Source organism: Silurus aristotelis, assembly GCF_946808225.1.
Source record: "Silurus aristotelis genome assembly, chromosome: 17".
Taxonomy (NCBI): Eukaryota; Metazoa; Chordata; class Actinopteri; order Siluriformes; family Siluridae; genus Silurus; species Silurus aristotelis.
The window spans coordinates 10,806,124-10,826,229 of record NC_139590.1 but is presented as its reverse complement, the minus strand read 5'-3'; the positions used below and the strand labels follow the sequence as shown (position 1 = coordinate 10,826,229).

At 36.3% G+C, this 20,106-nt stretch overlaps 1 protein-coding gene across 1 annotated transcript in view; it reads left to right on the top strand.

Moving 5' to 3' along the window:
* Positions 1-7,480: 7,480 nt before the first annotated feature.
* baiap2l1b (BAR/IMD domain containing adaptor protein 2 like 1b) overlaps positions 7,481-20,106 on the top strand; it is a 42,136-nt gene continuing 29,510 nt past the window's right edge. Inside the window, exons 1-3 of the mRNA XM_083566671.1 lie at positions 7,481-7,799; positions 11,245-11,320; positions 11,740-11,826. Of these exons, the coding sequence (XP_083422797.1) occupies positions 7,749-7,799; positions 11,245-11,320; positions 11,740-11,826 (214 nt within the window). The 5' untranslated portion in view covers positions 7,481-7,748. The remainder of the gene's footprint in view (positions 7,800-11,244; positions 11,321-11,739; positions 11,827-20,106) is intronic.

The following is a 20,106-nucleotide window of genomic DNA, read 5'->3' as shown; positions in this document are numbered from 1 at the left end:
TGCACTGGGAGAGCAGTGCACAAACTGTTCCCCCAACACTTTGTCATTAATGAAAAAGCTTAAAGAGGGACAGCATGTGCACATCCATGCTCAACTGCTCCTATAGGTATTTTATAGTGAGAAAACTGACCATCAATGGAAGAACATTCGATATAAGCACATAGTGGATAAGTCCTGGGGTGTGCACAAGACATTATTTTTGATTACAGCAGTTCTTAGGTAGAAATCTACAGTATTCAGCTAATTTTATCTATTAGAAAAATGGTATCCATGTGGGGCCATTCACAGCAGCAGAAGGTGATGCACAGGTGCAGAAAGGTCCAAGCATTACAGTGTGATATGGAAATTACTTCTTCTCAAACAGAAAAGATTATCAGCAGGTGCTGAAACAATGTATAAAGAAGGCAAGTACCATCATGAAGGATCCATCTTACTCTTCCCACTGACAATTCTCCATTGAAAAGAAAGCTATGACAGACCAAGTCTAACAAATTTATGAAGTTACCCCACATGTTTTATTCACTTGACAGGATTTATGTGGTTTGTTCAATAGAATACGGTGTTTATCATATTGCAATGATGGCGCCTGGAAAAATCTGTGCAGTACAGATATAAATATATGACACGACTTGTGAAAGTTGGATAACCAGAGAAGAATTTGTTCAGTGCAGAGGCATGTCATAGTTAAACACACTAATAAGCTAAATCATAACATTATTTTGCTTGATATGAACATAAACGGAAAGCAGTAGAAGGTGATACACCACCACCCGACAGGCAGTGTTGAATACTTGTGGACATTATTAAATATAGACATATTACAAAAATCAAGGGATTAAGATTTTTGCCCTTTATAGCATATGATTTATTGAACAGTATTCTGTATAGTTTATACATATTTCTGTATAAATCTGTGGAATTTGCACTGTCACTGATTGTTTTAATTATCTTGTTTTGCCTGTTAACATGATAACTGTGAATCTAGTACTATGCATTGCATCTGTCTGTGATAAAGAGGAATGGCACTAAAGCCTTTCGGAACTGGCTTGATATGTGCTGTGGCCACTGAAACAGAGCATGATATTGATCTTTTCTCTTTGTATCTGCCCATGTTATAAAGATTAACAAGGAGTTTTGAAAATTATCACAAATTACTGTATCTTTCTATAGCTCCTGCAGTGATATTTACCTGGGAAAGATAGAATAATTTTTCCTCATATATACGTATTTTGTGTAATTTAAAATATCATGAGTGCACAGACAGTGTTGAAAAAGGGATGTCCTCCAAACTTAGATTACATCAAGCTAGCAGAAAGTAGTGGTGCAACATATGATCTTCCTACCTGCAACACGATCTTATGTTTTTCAATCCTGCAAGAAAGTTATGTTAACAGAACTTGTTGAAGATTGTCTGCTATTATACAACACATAATACCAACACAGGCACCAATACATTATATGGCAAAAGGTTTGACACTTGACACATATATATACGTTCCTCTCTCAAACTGTTGCCACAAATTTGGAAGCTATAAAACATCCAGTCACTGAAAATAAGAGGACCAAACCTATATCAGCAATGACAATGACAATGCAAACAAACCGATGCTCATAAAGACATGGTCTGCCGAGGGTGAGTGGAAGAATAATCTATGTATAGTATGTACATGTTTGAATGTACTGTCAGTGTCATAATTCTCATTTAACAACATTCACAGGATCTAAAAAAAAATCCACTAATATTTTGAAGATTCTCCTGTTAGAATTTCTTTCTATTTTTTTTTTTTTTTTTCAAAAAATATAAATGAGCACAGCACAGCAGCATAGCCTTCAAGGGTACACAGTGTGCAATCTTACCCTGTCTTCTTTTTTCTAGCTTGTCACAATCACCCTGCCCTGAAAATCTATACAAATGCACCACTGTATGTCTTTTAGCTCATGACTTGTGTCGAAATACAGATATTACTACTATTATTCACTATAATGAGTTTTGTTAGTGTTTAATTATAATAAAATGTTATCATTCCTTGAATAAACTCTTTTTTGATGTTGATGTGATATATCTTTTTTGAAACAGCATGGACTGTAGCTTTCAGTGGATGAAAGATGCTTCAAAAAGGTTTTATGTGAGAACCTATTAAAGCAACATACAACCTTAATCACCCTACCAATTTTGAATAAAATTCTCTACTTTGGATGGAGTTCTCATTTTGACAAAAAAAAAAATAGTTAACAAATAAAATAATAAATAAATAAATAACCCTGCCTTCAGGATTAAATAATTCCAAAATAATTTTTGATATTGTTACTTATAATTTATTACAAAAGCATGTTTATGTAAATAAAGGTGGATTGTTCTTTGCATTCCACTTCCATCAAGGCAAAAGTTTTTTAATTGTTAGAGAAGATGCTGAAATCACAGCTAAACTTCTATGGACATATGCACCTGTGTTCTTCCTGCAGTTTAAAATTCAAGCTAAGGACGTGGGCTGCCACATATGGAAGAGATGTTTTCACAGTGAAAAACAATTCTGTATTTTGTTGGTGGTGAAATAGTGACAGCTGAGGGCTGATTCATCTGGCAGAGCCAGTCTCTGTAGATGCTGCACTGTGTTAACTCAAATGATGAAATTTATACTGCAGCACATTGCACAACTGGACTGTTAAAGCTAAGAGATGCTAAAGTCAAGATGCAAAATTTACTATGTGACTACCAAAACGTGGAAAAGCTGTCAAAGATTCGGGGCATAAAAAAGCATTTATTAGTAGTATTATACGTTGTAGTGCTAGTAAAGCATTAAATATTGCAAGAATGGAATATTTCCTTATGATATTTCTAGCATATTTCTCAAGAAATGCTTTTCTACAGTGGAGAAAATGCATGGCCAAATTCTTTATCACCTTAAGAACAGACATTAGCAAAAACCATATAGACTAAAAGCCTATTCACATAAAATCTATAGTAACCTGTTGTGTTTGATCTGCAAGTCAGTGTGAAGTTCACAGCTTGCCATAGTTTTGCAGATCAGAGACTTTTGCAGATCACAAACTAGAACTCTATAGGGACACAGAGTGTCATTCATTTTGATGCTATTCAAGCAGACCTTATAAAGAGAGCTTTTGGCCAAACAAATTCTTGTTCTCCATACTGAACTTTCGAGGAAATGTAAAAATAAATGTATTGAGTGTTGCGAAATTCAAATTGATGAATGTGTAAAACACTGGATAATAAATTGAAGAACGGTGCACAATGCACACTACATTAACAAACACATAATATTTGGTTGCATTTCCATCAATTTCATGTATTTTGTGATGTCTTTTGTGATACCTTGTGAGACAAGGCATGTTCTACAGTTTCCTTTATTTGTTCTTTGTTTTGGGGAGTTAATACTTCCGTCTCATCTACTCACCTACATCTTTAAGGTCTGATGATAGACTTGCCCAATCTGAAAACTTTTTTCCTGATGAAGTTCTTTGTCTTGGCAATGTGTTTTTGATTATTGTCCTTATGTTCCTCTCAATTATATTGGGTGCATTTAACTGTGAATCTGCAGACAGATTATTTATATAAGCTTCTGAATTCATTCTGTTGCTACCATCATGGCCTACATCATCAATAAAGATTAGTGAGCCTGTTCCTAAAGCGGCCATGCAAGGCCATGCTATGACATCCACAGCGCTTGATGAATGAGCCCATAAGCTTTGGATCATGAGCAGGTACTTTCTTTTTCCACACTTTGGATTACCTAAAACATTGGTAGAGGTTTAAGAACTAAAGGTTTAAGATCTTGGTTCCAGAACTTTTGTGACTCATCTCTGTATTTCTTTGCTAATTCCATTCTAGCCTTCAGATTCTTACTGCTGATTTTTTCACTAAAAGGTGAAATGTGATACATTCACCCCTACCCTGTGGTGGTTGTTGGTGAAATCAGTCACTGCTGTTTTTCAGGATTTTTTTGCAGCTCTCATAGTGTTTTTGTCATAATCTGCTGTTGCTTTTCTTGGCTGACCTTTTTGATCTCAGTTTTTTGTATACCAGTGGTTTCTTTCATTTCTCAGCCTTGTAATGGTTTGCTCTTTCCTATAGACATCTCTCTGTTCTCCATGATGGTTCATCCATTTTAACAACAAATTTCACTCATAATCCAATATTCCTTATCACATGAAAAATGGGTGTGTTAAAAAAAAACATTAAAAAAAATATGTACGTAAAGGCTGAAATTTTGATCTATCTCCTCACTCCCCTCTTACTTAGCTTTTAATCTCAAAACCAAATCAATGCATAGCTTAGGCTAAAGAATTGGCCTTGACTTTCCAATACAATACTTTTGGAGGGCATTGCATATTCCCTAGACAATGTATTCTATTTGCTTTTTTCCACAGAATTTACAGAGAGCTGCCCATTCTTACAGCTCCAAGGTCTGTGAGGGACAGCATATTCGTTTTCCTCTGCAATGTCACTGTTGTATTCAGCAGTGAGTTTAAAAAGGAAAACTGTGACATTTCAACAGATAGCAACCTTGAAAGATTTCAAACTTAAGGTTTTGTCTTTTATAAGAGTTTTCATGCGTAGACTTGTTGACTAAGCAGTAATCTCTACTCATACAATATGTGTAAGCCTACAAAATAAGGCACCACGTGATTCCTGTATTAGACTCCATTATATTTGTTCAGGTATAGTGTTCGCAAAAGCACGGTTATGATGAGAACAGTGACGTGGAGCACCTGCAAATAAACCTCACATAATACATGCATTTATAGACAAATATATCCATTCGCAACAAGTGTTTATGTCAGTGCCCTTGACGTCTGCCTACCATTCAGCCGCAAATATGTGTTTATTTTGCTGCTTTTGAGAGACCTCTGGTGGAAGGCAATTGCAATTTAAAAAATGTTATCTGCTCCAATTCAGAACAAAAAAGTGATTTTAATAACATAAATGATATTCATTGTATTGAATTGTATTCAATTTTGTATCCAAAGCATTAGGAAACAATTACATTGATAAAATAATAATAATAATAATAATAATAATAATAATAATAAATAGTAATGTCAATAATAATTAAAACAATAATCAATAGCTTTAATAGATCTTGTCATTCACTTCAATTTGCTAGTCTGTGTTGTAGTTTCAGGCATGTCTCTAACCCTCATCTCATCATTTTTTTGTTCCTGAAAGGTGTGCCCTTTTTGGTGTTTAGTAGAGATACCACTTTTTTGATAATGATGTCAGTACTAAAATCTTCAGTATCAGAAGATATTTATATCTAATATAATTTGGTATTTTCAGTCAGGAGTAAGGCTTAGGTTCAAACCTAAAAACTAAATCCCACAAACATTACAGATTCCCTTTCCCCAGACTATGTCTCTGTCTCTCTTTTTCTAAACTAAGTGACATGCAAATTAACAAATACCCTCAGAGGTTTATCTTTAAAAAACATCCAAGTGTATATGCTAAGTTTATTAGAGAAGACTGACATTCTCTTAAAGCTAAGGATGGACTTTTTGTGGATTTTGGAGATCTACATCAAGAATCAGCTCTCTCTCTCTCTCTCTCTCTCTCTCTCTCTCTCTCTCTCTCTCTCTCTCTCTCTCTCTCTCTCTCTCTCTCTCTCATGTTGCATGTCCATCACTTCCATTCTTTTTTTTTGTGATACATTTTCCAGGCTTGTTCTACAGCTTCTTTCAGTTTTTCTTTCTTTTAAGGAGTTAAACCTTTCTGTCTCGTGAAATGCGTGCTTAATTAGTTTAAGGTCTGCTGATAGACCTGCCCAATCTAAAAACTGTTTTTTCCTGATGAAGTTCTTTGAATTGGAAGTGTGTTTTGGATCATTGTCCTGAAATTAATTTCAAATATATTGGGTTCATTTCACTGTGAATCTGCAGACAGATGTTTATGTAAGGTTCTGAATTCATTCTGTTGCTAGAATCATGAGCTACCTTATCAATAAAGATTAGTGAGCCTGTTTCAAATGCAGCCATGCCAGGCCATGCCATGACATCCACAGTGCATGATGAATGATCCCATTAACTTTGGATCATGAGCAGGTACTTTCTTTTTCCACAATTATACTAAGACCTTGGTTCCAGAACTTGACTCATCTCTGTATATCTTGGCTTAATCAGCAAATATGAATATATACTGTGATTGGCCTTTCCACTCAGGGTTAAAGCTTAGGGTCCAACCTAAAACAAAAAAAAAAAAAACAATTTCTCCAATGCGTGTAAATTAATGTATAAAATAATGAAGATTTATTCTGATATTAGATCACATTCTGCACATTTGCAGAATGACATCACATCATGCAGATCACATTTGCTTTGTGCTGTGTGTGTAATAATGTTATATATAAAATAAATATATCTATTAGACCATTAGTCGACACTGCCCTCTCCGTCTCTCTGTCTCTCTCTTTGTCTTTCTCTCTATCTTTCTCCCTGTCTCTCTCTCTCTCTTTCTTTTTGTATCTCTCTTTCTCTCTGTCTCTTTCTTTCTCTCTGTCTGTCTCTATCTCTCTCTCTCTCTCTCTCTGTCACTCTGTCTGTCTCTCTGTGGTGTGTTTATCAGGTTTTATGTGAGTGTTGTGAAGTCGTTGGTGTCATGGTTATGTTTGTATATTATTTTTTATCTACCTATTAATTGTAAAGTAACCCAGCCTTTAGGGTTGCACAAGCCAGTGCACTCTTAGGGCTGGTCCCAAGCCCGGATAAATGGGGAGGGTTGCGTTAGAAAGGGCATCCAGCGTCAAACATGTGCCAAATCAAATATACAGATCACGAAAGAACTAATCCAGTGTTAAAGGAGGCCGTATAAGGAAACACTTTTTGAGGGAAGCAGTGTCTAAGTTTTAAGACTTTTTTTGTCATTTTGAACAGAGTTTTTTATTTTTAGTTATTGGTTTTTGTTGGGAGTGACGAGGATGGACAGGACTAGAAAATTAATTTATTAGAGGGACAGCGAATGTAGAACGTTTTGGAGACAAGGTGAGGGAGGCGAGATTGAGATGGTTTGGACATGTGCAGAGGAGGGACATGGGGTATATCTGTAGGAGAATGCTGAGGATGGAGCTGTGATGAAGGAAGACATGCAGGTAGTTGGTTTGAAAGAGGCAGATGTAGAGGACAGGGGGGTATGGAGACGATGGGCTGTGGCGATCCCTAATGTGAGAAAGCCGAAACAAGAAGAAGAAGAAAAAAGAAAAAACTTGTGATACAAAAGGGGCAAAACTAACTCTCTCTCTCTCTCTCTCTCTCTCTCTCTCTCTCTCTCTCTCTCTCCCTCCCTCCCTCTCCCTCCTCAATGAGTTCCTCCTGTAGAGCGCAGGTGTTTGCACCAGAGGGCGTGGTTTCTTCACTTTCTGACCGAACGCGCGCGCCGATCCCAATTTCAACTCCTGACGTCGCGCGCTCTACCTATCCTTACCTTGTGCTGACTCCGCCCTTCCCTTACCTCCCCTCCCCTCCCCCTCTCTCATACATGCGCGAGTTTGACACCGCAGCTTTGAACCAGAGTCGAGAGCGCGCGCTGCCGCCTGCTTCAGCTCGGTTGTCGCTTCGTGGCTTTTACACCCCGCCGTTTTACTGTGTACAGTTCTGAGCGAAATATGTGTGGGAAGTCGAGTAGCTATGAGGACTAGTGTCTAACCGTCGTTGTGTTCGTCGTTTCATTACTTTTTGGAGTATCGACAAAGTTTTGTATTTTCTTTTTGTCGGGGAGGTTGAACTCTCGAAGGACTTGAAACATGTCGCGGGACCCGGACGAGGTGAACAAACTGACTGAAAGCACCTACAAGGTAAGCGACGGGAATCTCTCCATATTCCTCGTCTACTGCTACAGGTAGTGCAGAGACATCTAATATCCCGCCCTGTGTAACTAATTCACCTGTTTACCAGGCATAAGTAGGTCGTTAGAGTTGTCAATGGGATATTAATGACATAAAAAGTCTTGTCAGTATGAAAATATGATTTGAAAACTCTGTCCAAACGTTTAGTCTTTTGCTCTCGTGTCGTATTTTACTACTCCGCTCAGAGCTGTGATCAGCCCAGGCTTCAGGTGAGTCACACCTCAGTGTATCAAGTACGAAGAAATGACATAAAAGTCAAAGCTCATGTAACATCTGCACTTGGACATTTTAAAGCCTGGCAATCAGTTACCACAACAACAGGATGCTTCTACATACCTGAGAAATACAAATAGATTTTGGAGAAGATAAAACCTATATAGATCTCCAGGCAGTCCTGGATGTCTCCATATATAAGGGATTATGGTTGCCAGCACCTATCAGTTGTTTGAGGGATGTTCAATTAACTTTTGAATGTTTGTGAATCCCTGAAGAAGTTTCATGTCTGAGATCGATGAGTTTTTGCCACGTTTCTTGTTCAAGCCCATCACAAACCTTGCGGGAGCTTCCCGATCCAGCCACGAGAATGAATTTAATACGTTCTTCTTTTGTCAAAGACGTTATTAAAGCAAATATCTATAAAATAAAGTATCAACATGAACTTTTTTCAAGACGTTTTGTTAAAAAAAAAAAAAGTCTTTAGAGACTTTTGGGACATCCTGTATATCTGGAGGTAAACCGTTCTGGAAAGTCTAAAAAAAAAGATTTGTGGGGAAAAATATGGATATTTTATTCTCGAAGTAATAACATAATCCACAAGTTTTGCATTCATCTTTTTGCAGTTCCTGGATGATCACAGTACGCTAAATAATTTTATTGACAAAGTGAATACTGAAGACTGGTAGGTCCTGAGTTCATCCATCTAGATGTCTGGAAGGTCTGACAACATTTAATAATAGTTGATCTCTACAGTAGATAAAGTAAAACTTGGGAAATTTTGAAATAAATCTCAACATCCCAAATCCATCTTTCCACAGTTACAGATTTTGGAAACATGTTTGAAGGTATTCAGTCCCAGTTCTGAAACTTGGAGAAAAAAAAAGACTGAAAATCTGTCAAAATAAAGCTGTAAGCTTTAAAAGAAATGAATGAATGTGACATTTAAAGGTCTTAAAAGTATGTGAATATAGAAGCGTTCTGGGAATATGATGGATGTACTGCTGCAGGCTTAACACTTGCTTTATCTACTGTCGTTCCTCAGACTTTGGTTGTGCCTTGTACTGAAATAGCTTTTCTTATATGTATCTCCTTTTTTTAAAATTTATTTTCTATGACACAGGTAATAGTTGATCTAGACATATAGAAAAACAAATGCTAAAATGTCTCCCGTCTTATCAGCTTTTGCTTCTGTCCACTGACCATGACCATAACCTGACCATAATGCTAACACAGACATGACAATTGTTTTCCTAGGGGGCATTTGGGTTTTTGCCCCCTTTCCTAAATACAAGATCTTGCCATGCTCTGCCTACCATTATGTCACGTCCATTCTCAGACTGCTGTGCTACTGTTACTACATTTCTATGAAGAGGGCTGGATACCTAGAAGGGTGTTGACTGCAATTATGGAGCCTTGTAAATGAATTATTAGTGAGCAACCACATGCCAGTGCAACACAGCTCCTACTTCCACGTGGGCAGAAAATCATGTTTTGAGCTGACAGGATTCCTCCCCCCCCCCCCCACGCTACCTACCCAGATGTTAGATTTTTCCCCCCAAAAGCGTTCACTGAAGAAACTGTTTATATACGGGTATGGTTCTACTTAGAACTGTATGTTCAGAGGGACAAATTAAGGGACCCTTTATATGGACTCAGCACATTCTGGTTCCACAGAGGTCTTACACAGATCTGACCTCTGTACTCCTTCATATTTATAGCTGTGCCATAAACTGTGTATGCGTATGCAAATACCATAGGATCCCTTTAAATGTTCATGACGATGAGCTTGCTGACTTTTCTTTTATCAGTCGAAACATTTCATTTTATTTTATTTTTTGAAGTGTGAGCGTTGATCTCGCTCATGCTCAGTATTAGGAGGATACACTGTTTGATATGCTCATGAATAAGTCTCAGTTTTCACTGTGCTGGCTCCAGACTCTAATATGAACTTATAAACTATGGAATGTTTCAGAAAAAAGTGTTTTGCTTTATATTAATGCAACTCCCAATACGTGCTTTGTAATCAATCTTTTATTGAATGAGGGCTCATTCAGAAGAAAGCAAACAAGTTCAGTGCATAGCAATACATTTGGATCTCAAAAGGCTTGCAGCATTCCAGCATTTAACATCAGTCCAGATGTGCATGAGCAGTTACTCATGATAAACTAATGTAATTATATACTGCCAGTTTTGAACAAAAATGTTCCCCATACATGTAAAAAAGATAAGTGGAGAAAAATGTTAGCAATAGATATATGCAAATTGAGATGTTTGTGTTTTTAATTTTTTATTTATAAAGTTAGACAACAATCTGTCTGTCTCTTTTTATCTTATAGTATAAAACAATTATTTGTCTGATGCTAACATTGTCTAAAACGAACTCTGTGCTTGCAGTAACTTACAGGTTTTAAGCAACTGCTTTACCACTCACTCACCATTAATGAAGTCCCACTGGAATCTAATATTGATTTACTGACATCTTTAAAATAAAAGCAAAATAAACATAACCTTAAAACATTTATTATAAAAATCTACACTGGAAAAGGACATTTTAGCATTGGGCATATCTTGAATATAATTAAATGTGTCTAGTATTTCCTGTTATATGATTTCAGTAAACCAAATACAAGATTATTTCAACCCTTTTGTATTTATTTCAAGCTGGAATGAGTTGATTTTTTTGGCAAATAGTTTTTCCCATTTCAAGCATTTATTTGTTTTTATAAATGTAAAAAAATAAAAAGTAGTAATTGAGTAATAATGTCAGATATATGTTTGATTGTTCTATCTTTGTTTTATTGTAATCTTAAAGAAACAGTAGATCATTTCAACATATTTTCATTTGCTAAGATTGCTTTTTTATTTTGCAGTGTTGGTGTATATTTTAGTCAGAAAACATAACCGACAAAGACATGCAAATGAAAACGTGTTTGTGCAGCATGACTCTATGCAGTGTTCTGTTCAAAACACACTTTGCTTTTTATAAGTGTCATAATTGTTGATCACAGCGTCTCAGCGGGTTGCTGCTTTATGTGTCTGATTGTGTTTTGGTTATAAACAAATGAACTGGCATTAAAAGCCCAATCCAGATGGTATTAACCAGATGCTACTGATTACATCAGGTTCAGACTTCACACATGCATGAGTGCCAATTGTTTACTTGCATTTCTCTCCCCAGAATGTTATGGATCAGTTTAACCCGGGGCTAAAGAACCTAATCAACCTTGGAAAGAGCTACGAGAAAGCTGTCACGGGTAATTATGAATTCCGGCTCATTTTTGGTCATACTTTGTATTTTAATAAAATCTATATCTGAGTACAGAAGTTTCAATATAGTAATCCCTCGATATATCGTGGATCGTAACATATCGCATCGGCATCATCAAGGGGTTCTTATATTAAACAACTATCTGACATTGCGTATATAACGTGTTGTTTAGCAAAACTATACTGTATTAGTGTAGTGAATTTATACAGTATTTGTACTGTAGAGTAAAATGGCCCCAAACCGTGCACCACCAACAGCTTCTGGTAACGAAACTAAACGGCAGAAGAGAAAGACAACGAATCTTCAAAATGTTTAAAGCAATAAAGCGTAGATAGATTTTAATTTGTGTCTCTTTATCTGTCTCTGTATGCATGTTTAATTGTTTGTGTATTTACTCCCTTATAGCCATGACCCTGGCTGGAAAGATGTACTTTGAAGCTGTGGGAAAGATTGGGGAGAATGCTGCTGTATCTCCAGTGTCAAGAGAATTAGGTGAGTGTCAGTCAAGCCTCATCTATAAACATTTGTTGGACTTGCTACTCAGCAGACTGTTTCTATTCCATTCACATATAACTTATAACTTAGATACATCATGCCAGGTAATAAATAATAAGTTGTCATTATGTGATGATGTAATACCAAATGCAGTATGTTGCAAAATAATAATCTAATTATTATTATAAAAACAAGTTTAGTTGGTGTTGTCATCAGTCATATAGCTTCAAGTTTATGTAGGGCAGCACCAAGTAATCAAAATAATTAAATGATATAAGATTAGTAGTTAATATCGGTACACATCAAACGATAAGCAGCCAACCATTTAAACCAGTGGGCATGTGCCCTGCTTATATATGTTTATTTATTATAAGTACACTGCTGTTACCTCAAACAAAATCTGTTCTATATTGAACTGACTGCCTATACATACTTTCTATATTACATTGACAATGGAAACATTTGATGAGAGAGAAGAGAAACGGTATTTCGATTCCTCTGTATGTCTGCACATATGGTGACAAATAAAAACCTTGAATGTAAGAAGCTAGACATAATTGCATTGGATAAATTGTAAAATACATTGTTAAATCCATTTCATTGCAAATGTTATTGAACTATAACCAGTGCCTCGATAAAGAAAAATTGATTTCTGGACTTTTTTTTTTTATTATTCATAGACATATTCAGTCAGTCGGTTCAGTCACAGGAATAATTTTTTATTGCATCATTCAGCAATTCTAAAATAAAATGTAAACCTACTAGGTATTTTAAAAGAAATGTTTTTATTTGGTAGATATTAGTTTAGCGATAGTAATTTACTTTTTATATCTATTTGATATTTGTGAATGATAACCTTGAAGATTCTTTTGCAAATGGTTATCATTCACTGCTACTTTTCCTGCTTTAACGTAAGCCTGAAAGTTGGAAAAGATATATATAAGTAGTTTTATAACACCACCCTCCTGACATACCTCTGCGCCCAATTTGTTATTGTGGAGCAGAACAGATCCTTTAGATTTCCATTTGAATTCACTGTGAGATTGCTTTGTTTGCAGACAGCATTCCTGTGTGTGTCTCAGGGAGAAAAAAATGGATGCATTTTAAAGTGCCTGCATTTTCCCTGTTTGTGTAATCCGAGTCGGATTTGCAGTAATGATGCGGGCTTGGTACTCAGGTAATGTGCAGTAGACTGTGGGTCAAATATGATTTTAGCAAACTTCTTCATGTATGACTCTTGCTAAGCAGTGCAGTTCTTTTAGTGTACTGTAAAAGAGTCTCTGTTTCCGCACTCAGACTTGCTTTTTAGTAGAACATTGTGAGATGTGTGTACCAGGAGTACACAGCATTGTGCATTAGAACACCATGGTTCAGCAAGTTTTATACAAGTTCAGCAAGTTGCTTAAAATGAGCACTGTGTTTGCTTAGTTGCTCTTTTGGCAGTAAAGCAGCCCAGTCTTATGTTCATCAAAGAACCAATTCTCGCAGACTCTTACAGCAGAATACATAAAAGAGCAGTGCTGTTGAGTTTTATAATTAGTGAAAATCACGATTCATTTGCATTCAACACCTTTTTAGCAAATGATTCCATTTTGCTTTTAAGTAATGGTGGTGTTTTATTTAGCTTGAGTGATGATTGCTGTAGTCAATGTGGCCTTGCTTTTCCTTCTGTTCAGCTTTGCATCTGAAGGTCTTAACTTGGATGAATAAACCTGAGCTTGTGCCAGTGCTGACATAATGGCAGATGGCACATATTGCAATTGTTTTATCCTGCACCTGATTTATTAATATATATTTTTTAATTATTACTTTTCACCCTCATATTTTAGTTGCTAGATACTTAAAGTCATTGGAGAAATGTTAACATTCTTAACATTAGAGAACTTTTAAGCTAAAATAGTTGCTTAAGCAACATCCTAAGGCAAGCTTGGTGGAGAATCTAGTCCTTTTTTGCATCTATGTACTAACTGTTAGAGTATGAGATTGGCTGGGGTCAGTCTGATTTACAGAAGAGTGTCATCCTTTTCCCTCCAGAGATCAGAGCCAGTTCTGTCCTCTTAGAATCCTAGTTGTGGAGACTTTATCGTTTCGAGCATGTGATCTGCTAACAGTCTGTTCCTGTATGTTGTGTTGGTGTGTTAAGTCATCTCAAAACTACAATGTACACAAAAGGTTTTCAAATGTCCTATAATTTACAATGTAATTTATTTTATGTATTTATTTTATCTTAAGTTCACACTTATAGATAGACAGTGCTGTTTATTTTTGCTTTCTAGACTCAAATCTGCACGGCTCTAGTATCTTTTTATAATTTTTTATTGCATAAAATCCCAAATAAAAAAAAAATACTTTTGTGTTTTAAAACAAGCCTTTTTTAATTGTGTATTCATTTTTAGTAGTGATGTCATATTTATTTTAATATGCTAGGCCAGAATCTCTTTTTGTTAAGAAGAAATTGATAGCATATTTTTATCTATAATAGAATTGGTATCGGTGAATATTCCTACATATGGACAGAACTTTAAAAAGTAGAAGCAAATGTTTAGTGATTAAATCAGAAAAGGCCAAAGTTTCACTATGTTCAATATTTTTATGTTTTACAGTTAACACTAGCATTTGCTGTTTGTTTTTATTCATAGGCCTAATGGTTTTAATATGTAGGTTCATCTGCCTTCAATAAAACCATTATTTATAGTCTTATTAGGATCTGAGCAGGACAATATTTTTAAGGCAAGTCTGTATTACTTGGTTAGTTAGAGGTAATACTGTATAATATATACTGTAGAAAATATTACTTGGAAATCTCTTTAATATGAAAGAGGGATTGTTCTGAGAGCTATGATCATGTAGGAGAGCTCTCGGTGTGGGTGTTGGTGTGGGTCTTCGTACTGCAGCGCTGATTGATGAACAGGCTTTAATCAGAGCGCAGTGAGGAGACAGTGATTGGGAAGCTGTGTAGTAAAGTTGGATAAAAATAGAGCTGTTCATCTAGCAACTGAGATTTCGTTCATGCCACTACTGAATTCGATTTTTGGTCACGGATATCAGTGAACTAATCCTGGTAAGAAAATGGTGAGACTACACCAGAGTATATATCTGTCTCTGGACTGATGTGGTGCTGGAGTGTCTCTGGGTGAAATATGTCTCCTCAATGATCCAACTCTCACATCTGGACAGCCTGATTAACATGGGATAAGTGCGTTCACATGGGATTATTTTTCTTAACTCCAGATGCATGTTTACACACTCTTATTTTGTTTGCAGCAGTGGTTTGAATAAGCATCATATTATGATAATTTATTTTTATATTTATGTATTTAGGAGCATAGAGGGTAATAAGTGCTAAATGATAACTTTATTTATTTACCTTTTGAGATACAAGTTGGTTATATAGCTGTAGCTGTCTTCTAGTAGCCCTTTTGATGATCTTATTATGATTGTGATTGCACTCGGCTAATTTATAGGGCAAAGTAGAAAGTTACATGGCTAAGACGTTTTTAATGATGAAAATTATTCTAATGGGTGACAATGTATAGCTGTCATACGCATACAATTGCTGAACATTTTTCCAAAAATCACTCTGCAGATTTTGTGAATGAATAAATAATTTTCCTACTTATCTTAACAGTTACATTGTTTTGAAAGATCAGTGTCAAGAGAAATGGGTTTAACTACTGTACATAAAAATGACTGAAATATTGAAGCTAACTTATGTGTGACACGATGATTATTTAGTTGCAATTTGTATTTAACTGGTTTATATAGTAATAATACAGTTGATTGCTACAATGTTTGTTGTCTTTTATAGTATATTCAATAGTATTGAAATGCTTTCGAACACTAAGTTTTTTTCACTATTTAGTTTGCAATGTGATTTGACTGCCATGCTATGAAAGGAGACCAAACATACAGGCCACAAGCTTCCGTTGTACTAAAACCCAGGCCGTCCTCTCTGCATGACCTTGTCTTCCGCAAACACAAACGTGGGAGAACACAATGCTCACGGTATTGGCCAGAGATAAGTGCAGAAATGTGCTCCTGTGTGCCCAGATATCCGCTGTATAAAAGACCTTATGCTCCATGTCACTCAGTAAATGGAACATCATGACTTTTGGCTTTTCTTGCGAGGCGAAACTGGAGCTCCTCTGACGTGGAGAAGTTGATACCGGATAGCCTTGAGAGTCATGGGCAAATTGACGACACTGCCTCTGGCACCTCCCACCACCTCCAGTGAAGAATCAGAGGAGTATAAAATGTTCTTTACCTACACATCTAAACTATATTGACTCATGCCCTGTTCACGTGAGCAATGAGAGATTGCTTCCTGGCTGCTGTCATTAGCTGTCAATCATTAGCTGTAATTAGCTGTCATCATTAGCTGTCAATCTGCCCAAGTTCTCCCACACCACCCCACTGCTGCTCTCCCTTCACTGGTTTCCAATAGCTGCACATATTAGATTCAAAACACTAATGCTTCCCTACAATGCCAAAAATGGACTTTATCACACCTTGCACTGCACTGCACCGCACTGCACCACACTGTCTTAGATCCTCCAGCACTGCTCGACTGGTACCACCTCTCATCTCAGAATGAGAGATAAGTATACTTCAAAGCTCTTCTTTGTTCTGGCATCGAGGTGGTGGAATGAACTTCCCCTAGATGTCCGTACAGCCGATTCCCTGGCTATCTTTAAGCGACGGTTGAAGACCTACCTCTTCCTGAAACACTTAAATTAACACTTTCCAAGTTTGCTTTGTAGAATTCAAAAGTTGTTATATTTACATTAAGTTTGTAATCTAGCGTACAATTGTAGATTTATTTATTGCTAGAGACTCGAAGCACTTTTGTACGTTGCTCTGGACAAGGGCGTCTGCTAAATGCCTCAAATGTAAATGTAAATTAGCCTTATAAAATATCTCTCTGATGCCGCCAGTGCTAGATCAGATAGCACTGAACGTCATCTTCGGTTAGAAGTGTGTGAGCGCAGCATTCATGTCCAAACACATTCGTTAGGCTTGGCGTAGGGTTTTCGGTGACGTGCAGAAAACCTTATGAACAATACTCTGGATCAGAAAGAGTGTGTTCTGCAGGTTTATGGGGAACGATGGGAGGTGTTGCACCTATGCCTCATAATGATGCATGACTTAGCCTGGGGTGTTGTTTGCTATTGTTGCCATGGTGATGGAAAACATTACAGTAGAACACTGTTGTCATTATCTTTTCATTTAAAACTCATCTGATGCCTCATCTAACTGATTTATTAGATCTGGCATTCTGCATTCTATTATTCTGGTCTGGATTAATATGTTTTAGATATCTTGGTGTAGTTATTCACTGCTGAGTTGGTTTGAACAAAGTCATGCAAAATTAGTGATGGATGTTTTTGAGGCCATCTTCACCTTATAAGATTAAATTTTTAGGTTCAAAAAGCTAATGGCTAAAGCCTACTTTCTAAACCCCTACTTATTGATCTTTAGAGTCCTTTTTGGTTATCTGGTACTCACAAATGCTGACCAGGAACACCCCAATGCCCAGTCTGCTAGCCATAGTAAGCTTCAACTACAAAAATCAATATATCCTAGATGTAGACATGCACCATTTAATTTTTTATTATTTTTTTTTTTTAAAGACTTTTCCTGTTAGTCGTCACCAAACCGATCATCCGTCTCCATTCAACCCTGTCCTTTACATCTGCCTCTTTTTAATTAACCACCTGCATGTTTTTTCTCACCACATCCATAAACCTCCTTCTTGCCCTTCTTCTTTTCCTCCTGCCTGGCACCTCCATTCTCAGCAATCTTCTTTTGATTTACCCCATGTTGGTCCTCTGCACATGACCATTTCTATAAATCCACAAACACACAATGCAACTCCTTCTGACTTTTCTCTATACTTCTCCATCAATGTTCTCAAAGCAAATATTGCATCCGTAGTGCTCTTCCTCGGCATGAAACCATATTGTTGCTCACAGATGGTCACCTTCTCTCAGCCTCTCATCTCTGATCAACTTTATTCCCCTGTAGTTACTGCAGGTCTGCACATCTCTTTTATTCTTAGAAAATGGTACCAGCACACTCCTTCTCCATTCCGCAGGCATCCAAACTAATTTTTAAAAACACAACTGCCATTTCTCCTAAACATCTCCACGCTTCTACTGGTATTTCCACTCTTCATCCTCTTAATAGCTGCTCTCACTTCATCCTTACTAATCCTTTCCACTGCCTGCTTTACTTTCTTCTCATCTGTTTTTTGAAAATCATTGGCATTCGATTCATCTGTGAGTGGTTATAGTATTTTGGTGTAAAAACATTATATTGTTACTAAAAAAATTAATATCTTCATTTAGTTCATTCGATTAGACTTTGTACCGTTTTATAAATGGATATTTATACCATTTGCAGAGAAACATCAGTTAGAGTATTCAGTTAGTTAGCTTTCAAAAGTCCACAAAGCAGACTTTTTTTTTTTTTATCTGGCAGTAGCTGGATAAAAAAACTTTTTTTTTTTAAACTGGCAGGTGAATAAATAGATGTGTGAAATGAGAATGAATGTTATTGAATGATTATGTAGTGCTTTTGTTTCTGTCAAGGGAAATAGGAAATGTTTGAGTTCATTAATGTAAAAATAAAATCTACAATGTATCTGATGTATGTTCAACTTGTCTAACATTAGAGGATAATAAATTTGACATCGATTAATATATATATATATATATATATATATATATATTAGTTTATAAACTAGATTTATACATTTTCTAAAACTACAAAAACTGCCTAGCTCTATAAAGTAGCTAATATAAACTCTAAACTCTTTCGTGGGTTGAGAGACAGCAAAGCCTACTGCCTACTGATATGTACTGATTGCCAATTGTATGTTTGAATACCTCCATGTGGTTCATCTAGATTCTTTTTTATTTAGCCTTTATACACTCAGCCTGAATCCACATGAGAGAGGTCTGTATGGGTTTGTGTCCAAGTGAACTTTATCAAGAACATGAATCAGTATTCTTGGTGAAAGTCACAGGACAATGGGGTTTCCTAACCCAGATTGACACACATGTACATATACACAGCCAGTGTGTTCCTTTTTGCTCCTTCTTTTTGTGGAAGGTTTTCATTATCCTTAGTATCATGCCTTTCATCCAATGCATTGGAATCTGTGCAGTGAATCAAAATGAACCAGACGTATCAGTTTCACTTTGTTTAAGACCTGACAGATTGACTCATAACTATTAAAGTGACCTAATGGTCTTCTCTACTGTATAAAGAACAGGTTTTCTGTGCTTTGCGCTGCTTGTAGAAGTAAACGGATGGTGTGTATTAAAGTGGGAACAAAAGACTAAATAAACAACTAAGGCTGCAATGACTGCTTGAGTAACTCGAGTAATTCGATTTCGAACATTTTTTTAGTCCATTTAACTCCACACAGAGCATTGTGTTTCCCACAGACCATTATTACTGGCGCACCACCTGCTAAACTCTGGACAGGTAACACAGTGAGGGGGAGAAAAAGATTCAGACCAAAGAAAACGGCAGAAAGTTACCAAAGTTTGTGATAATTTCAAACTAAAACATAAAGAAATTTATACACAGTGCATTCAAAAAAAGACCCTCCGCAGTGACCATGTAGAGTAGGTAGTGAGCACGTTTTTAAACCTGCCGATAAATACACGGATTTACCGGATTTAATAAATTAATACATGAGTGAGAGTAATTATTAGGTTTATTCAACTAAAGTTTTCCCATTAACCTACGCTACATGGCCACTGCGGAGGGATTTTTTGGAATGCACTGTATTTTCATTTTTATGTAATATGGCTAATAAATGCACTAAATGGGTTTAGTTTCACTGACATTCTTGAATGCAAGTTCAGCAATAAAAATAGTTTCTTTTAAGAGATGTCTTACTTTCTCTCTCTTATTTAGTATTGCTCTTTGATATAAAAAAAAGTACTTCTTATCCGATAAATCATGGAATAATCGTTAGAATACTCGATTACCAAAATAATCGATAGGCACAGCCCTATAAACAACAATTTAGTTTTTTCCCCAAGGGATAGTTTAAGAATTGGAATAGAATGTGCTAAGATGCACAGCCAAACCCACAACAATGAAGCATAATGAGCTGCTATTGTAGAGAATGCTTTGCCTCCAGGGGTGAGACATGTACCTCAAAGATACTTGGACAAAGGTTAGATAAGTGCAAAATGAGTCAATTATATATTTTGCACCCTTCGTCTACATCATTAAAACCACTGACGTATAGATATGATT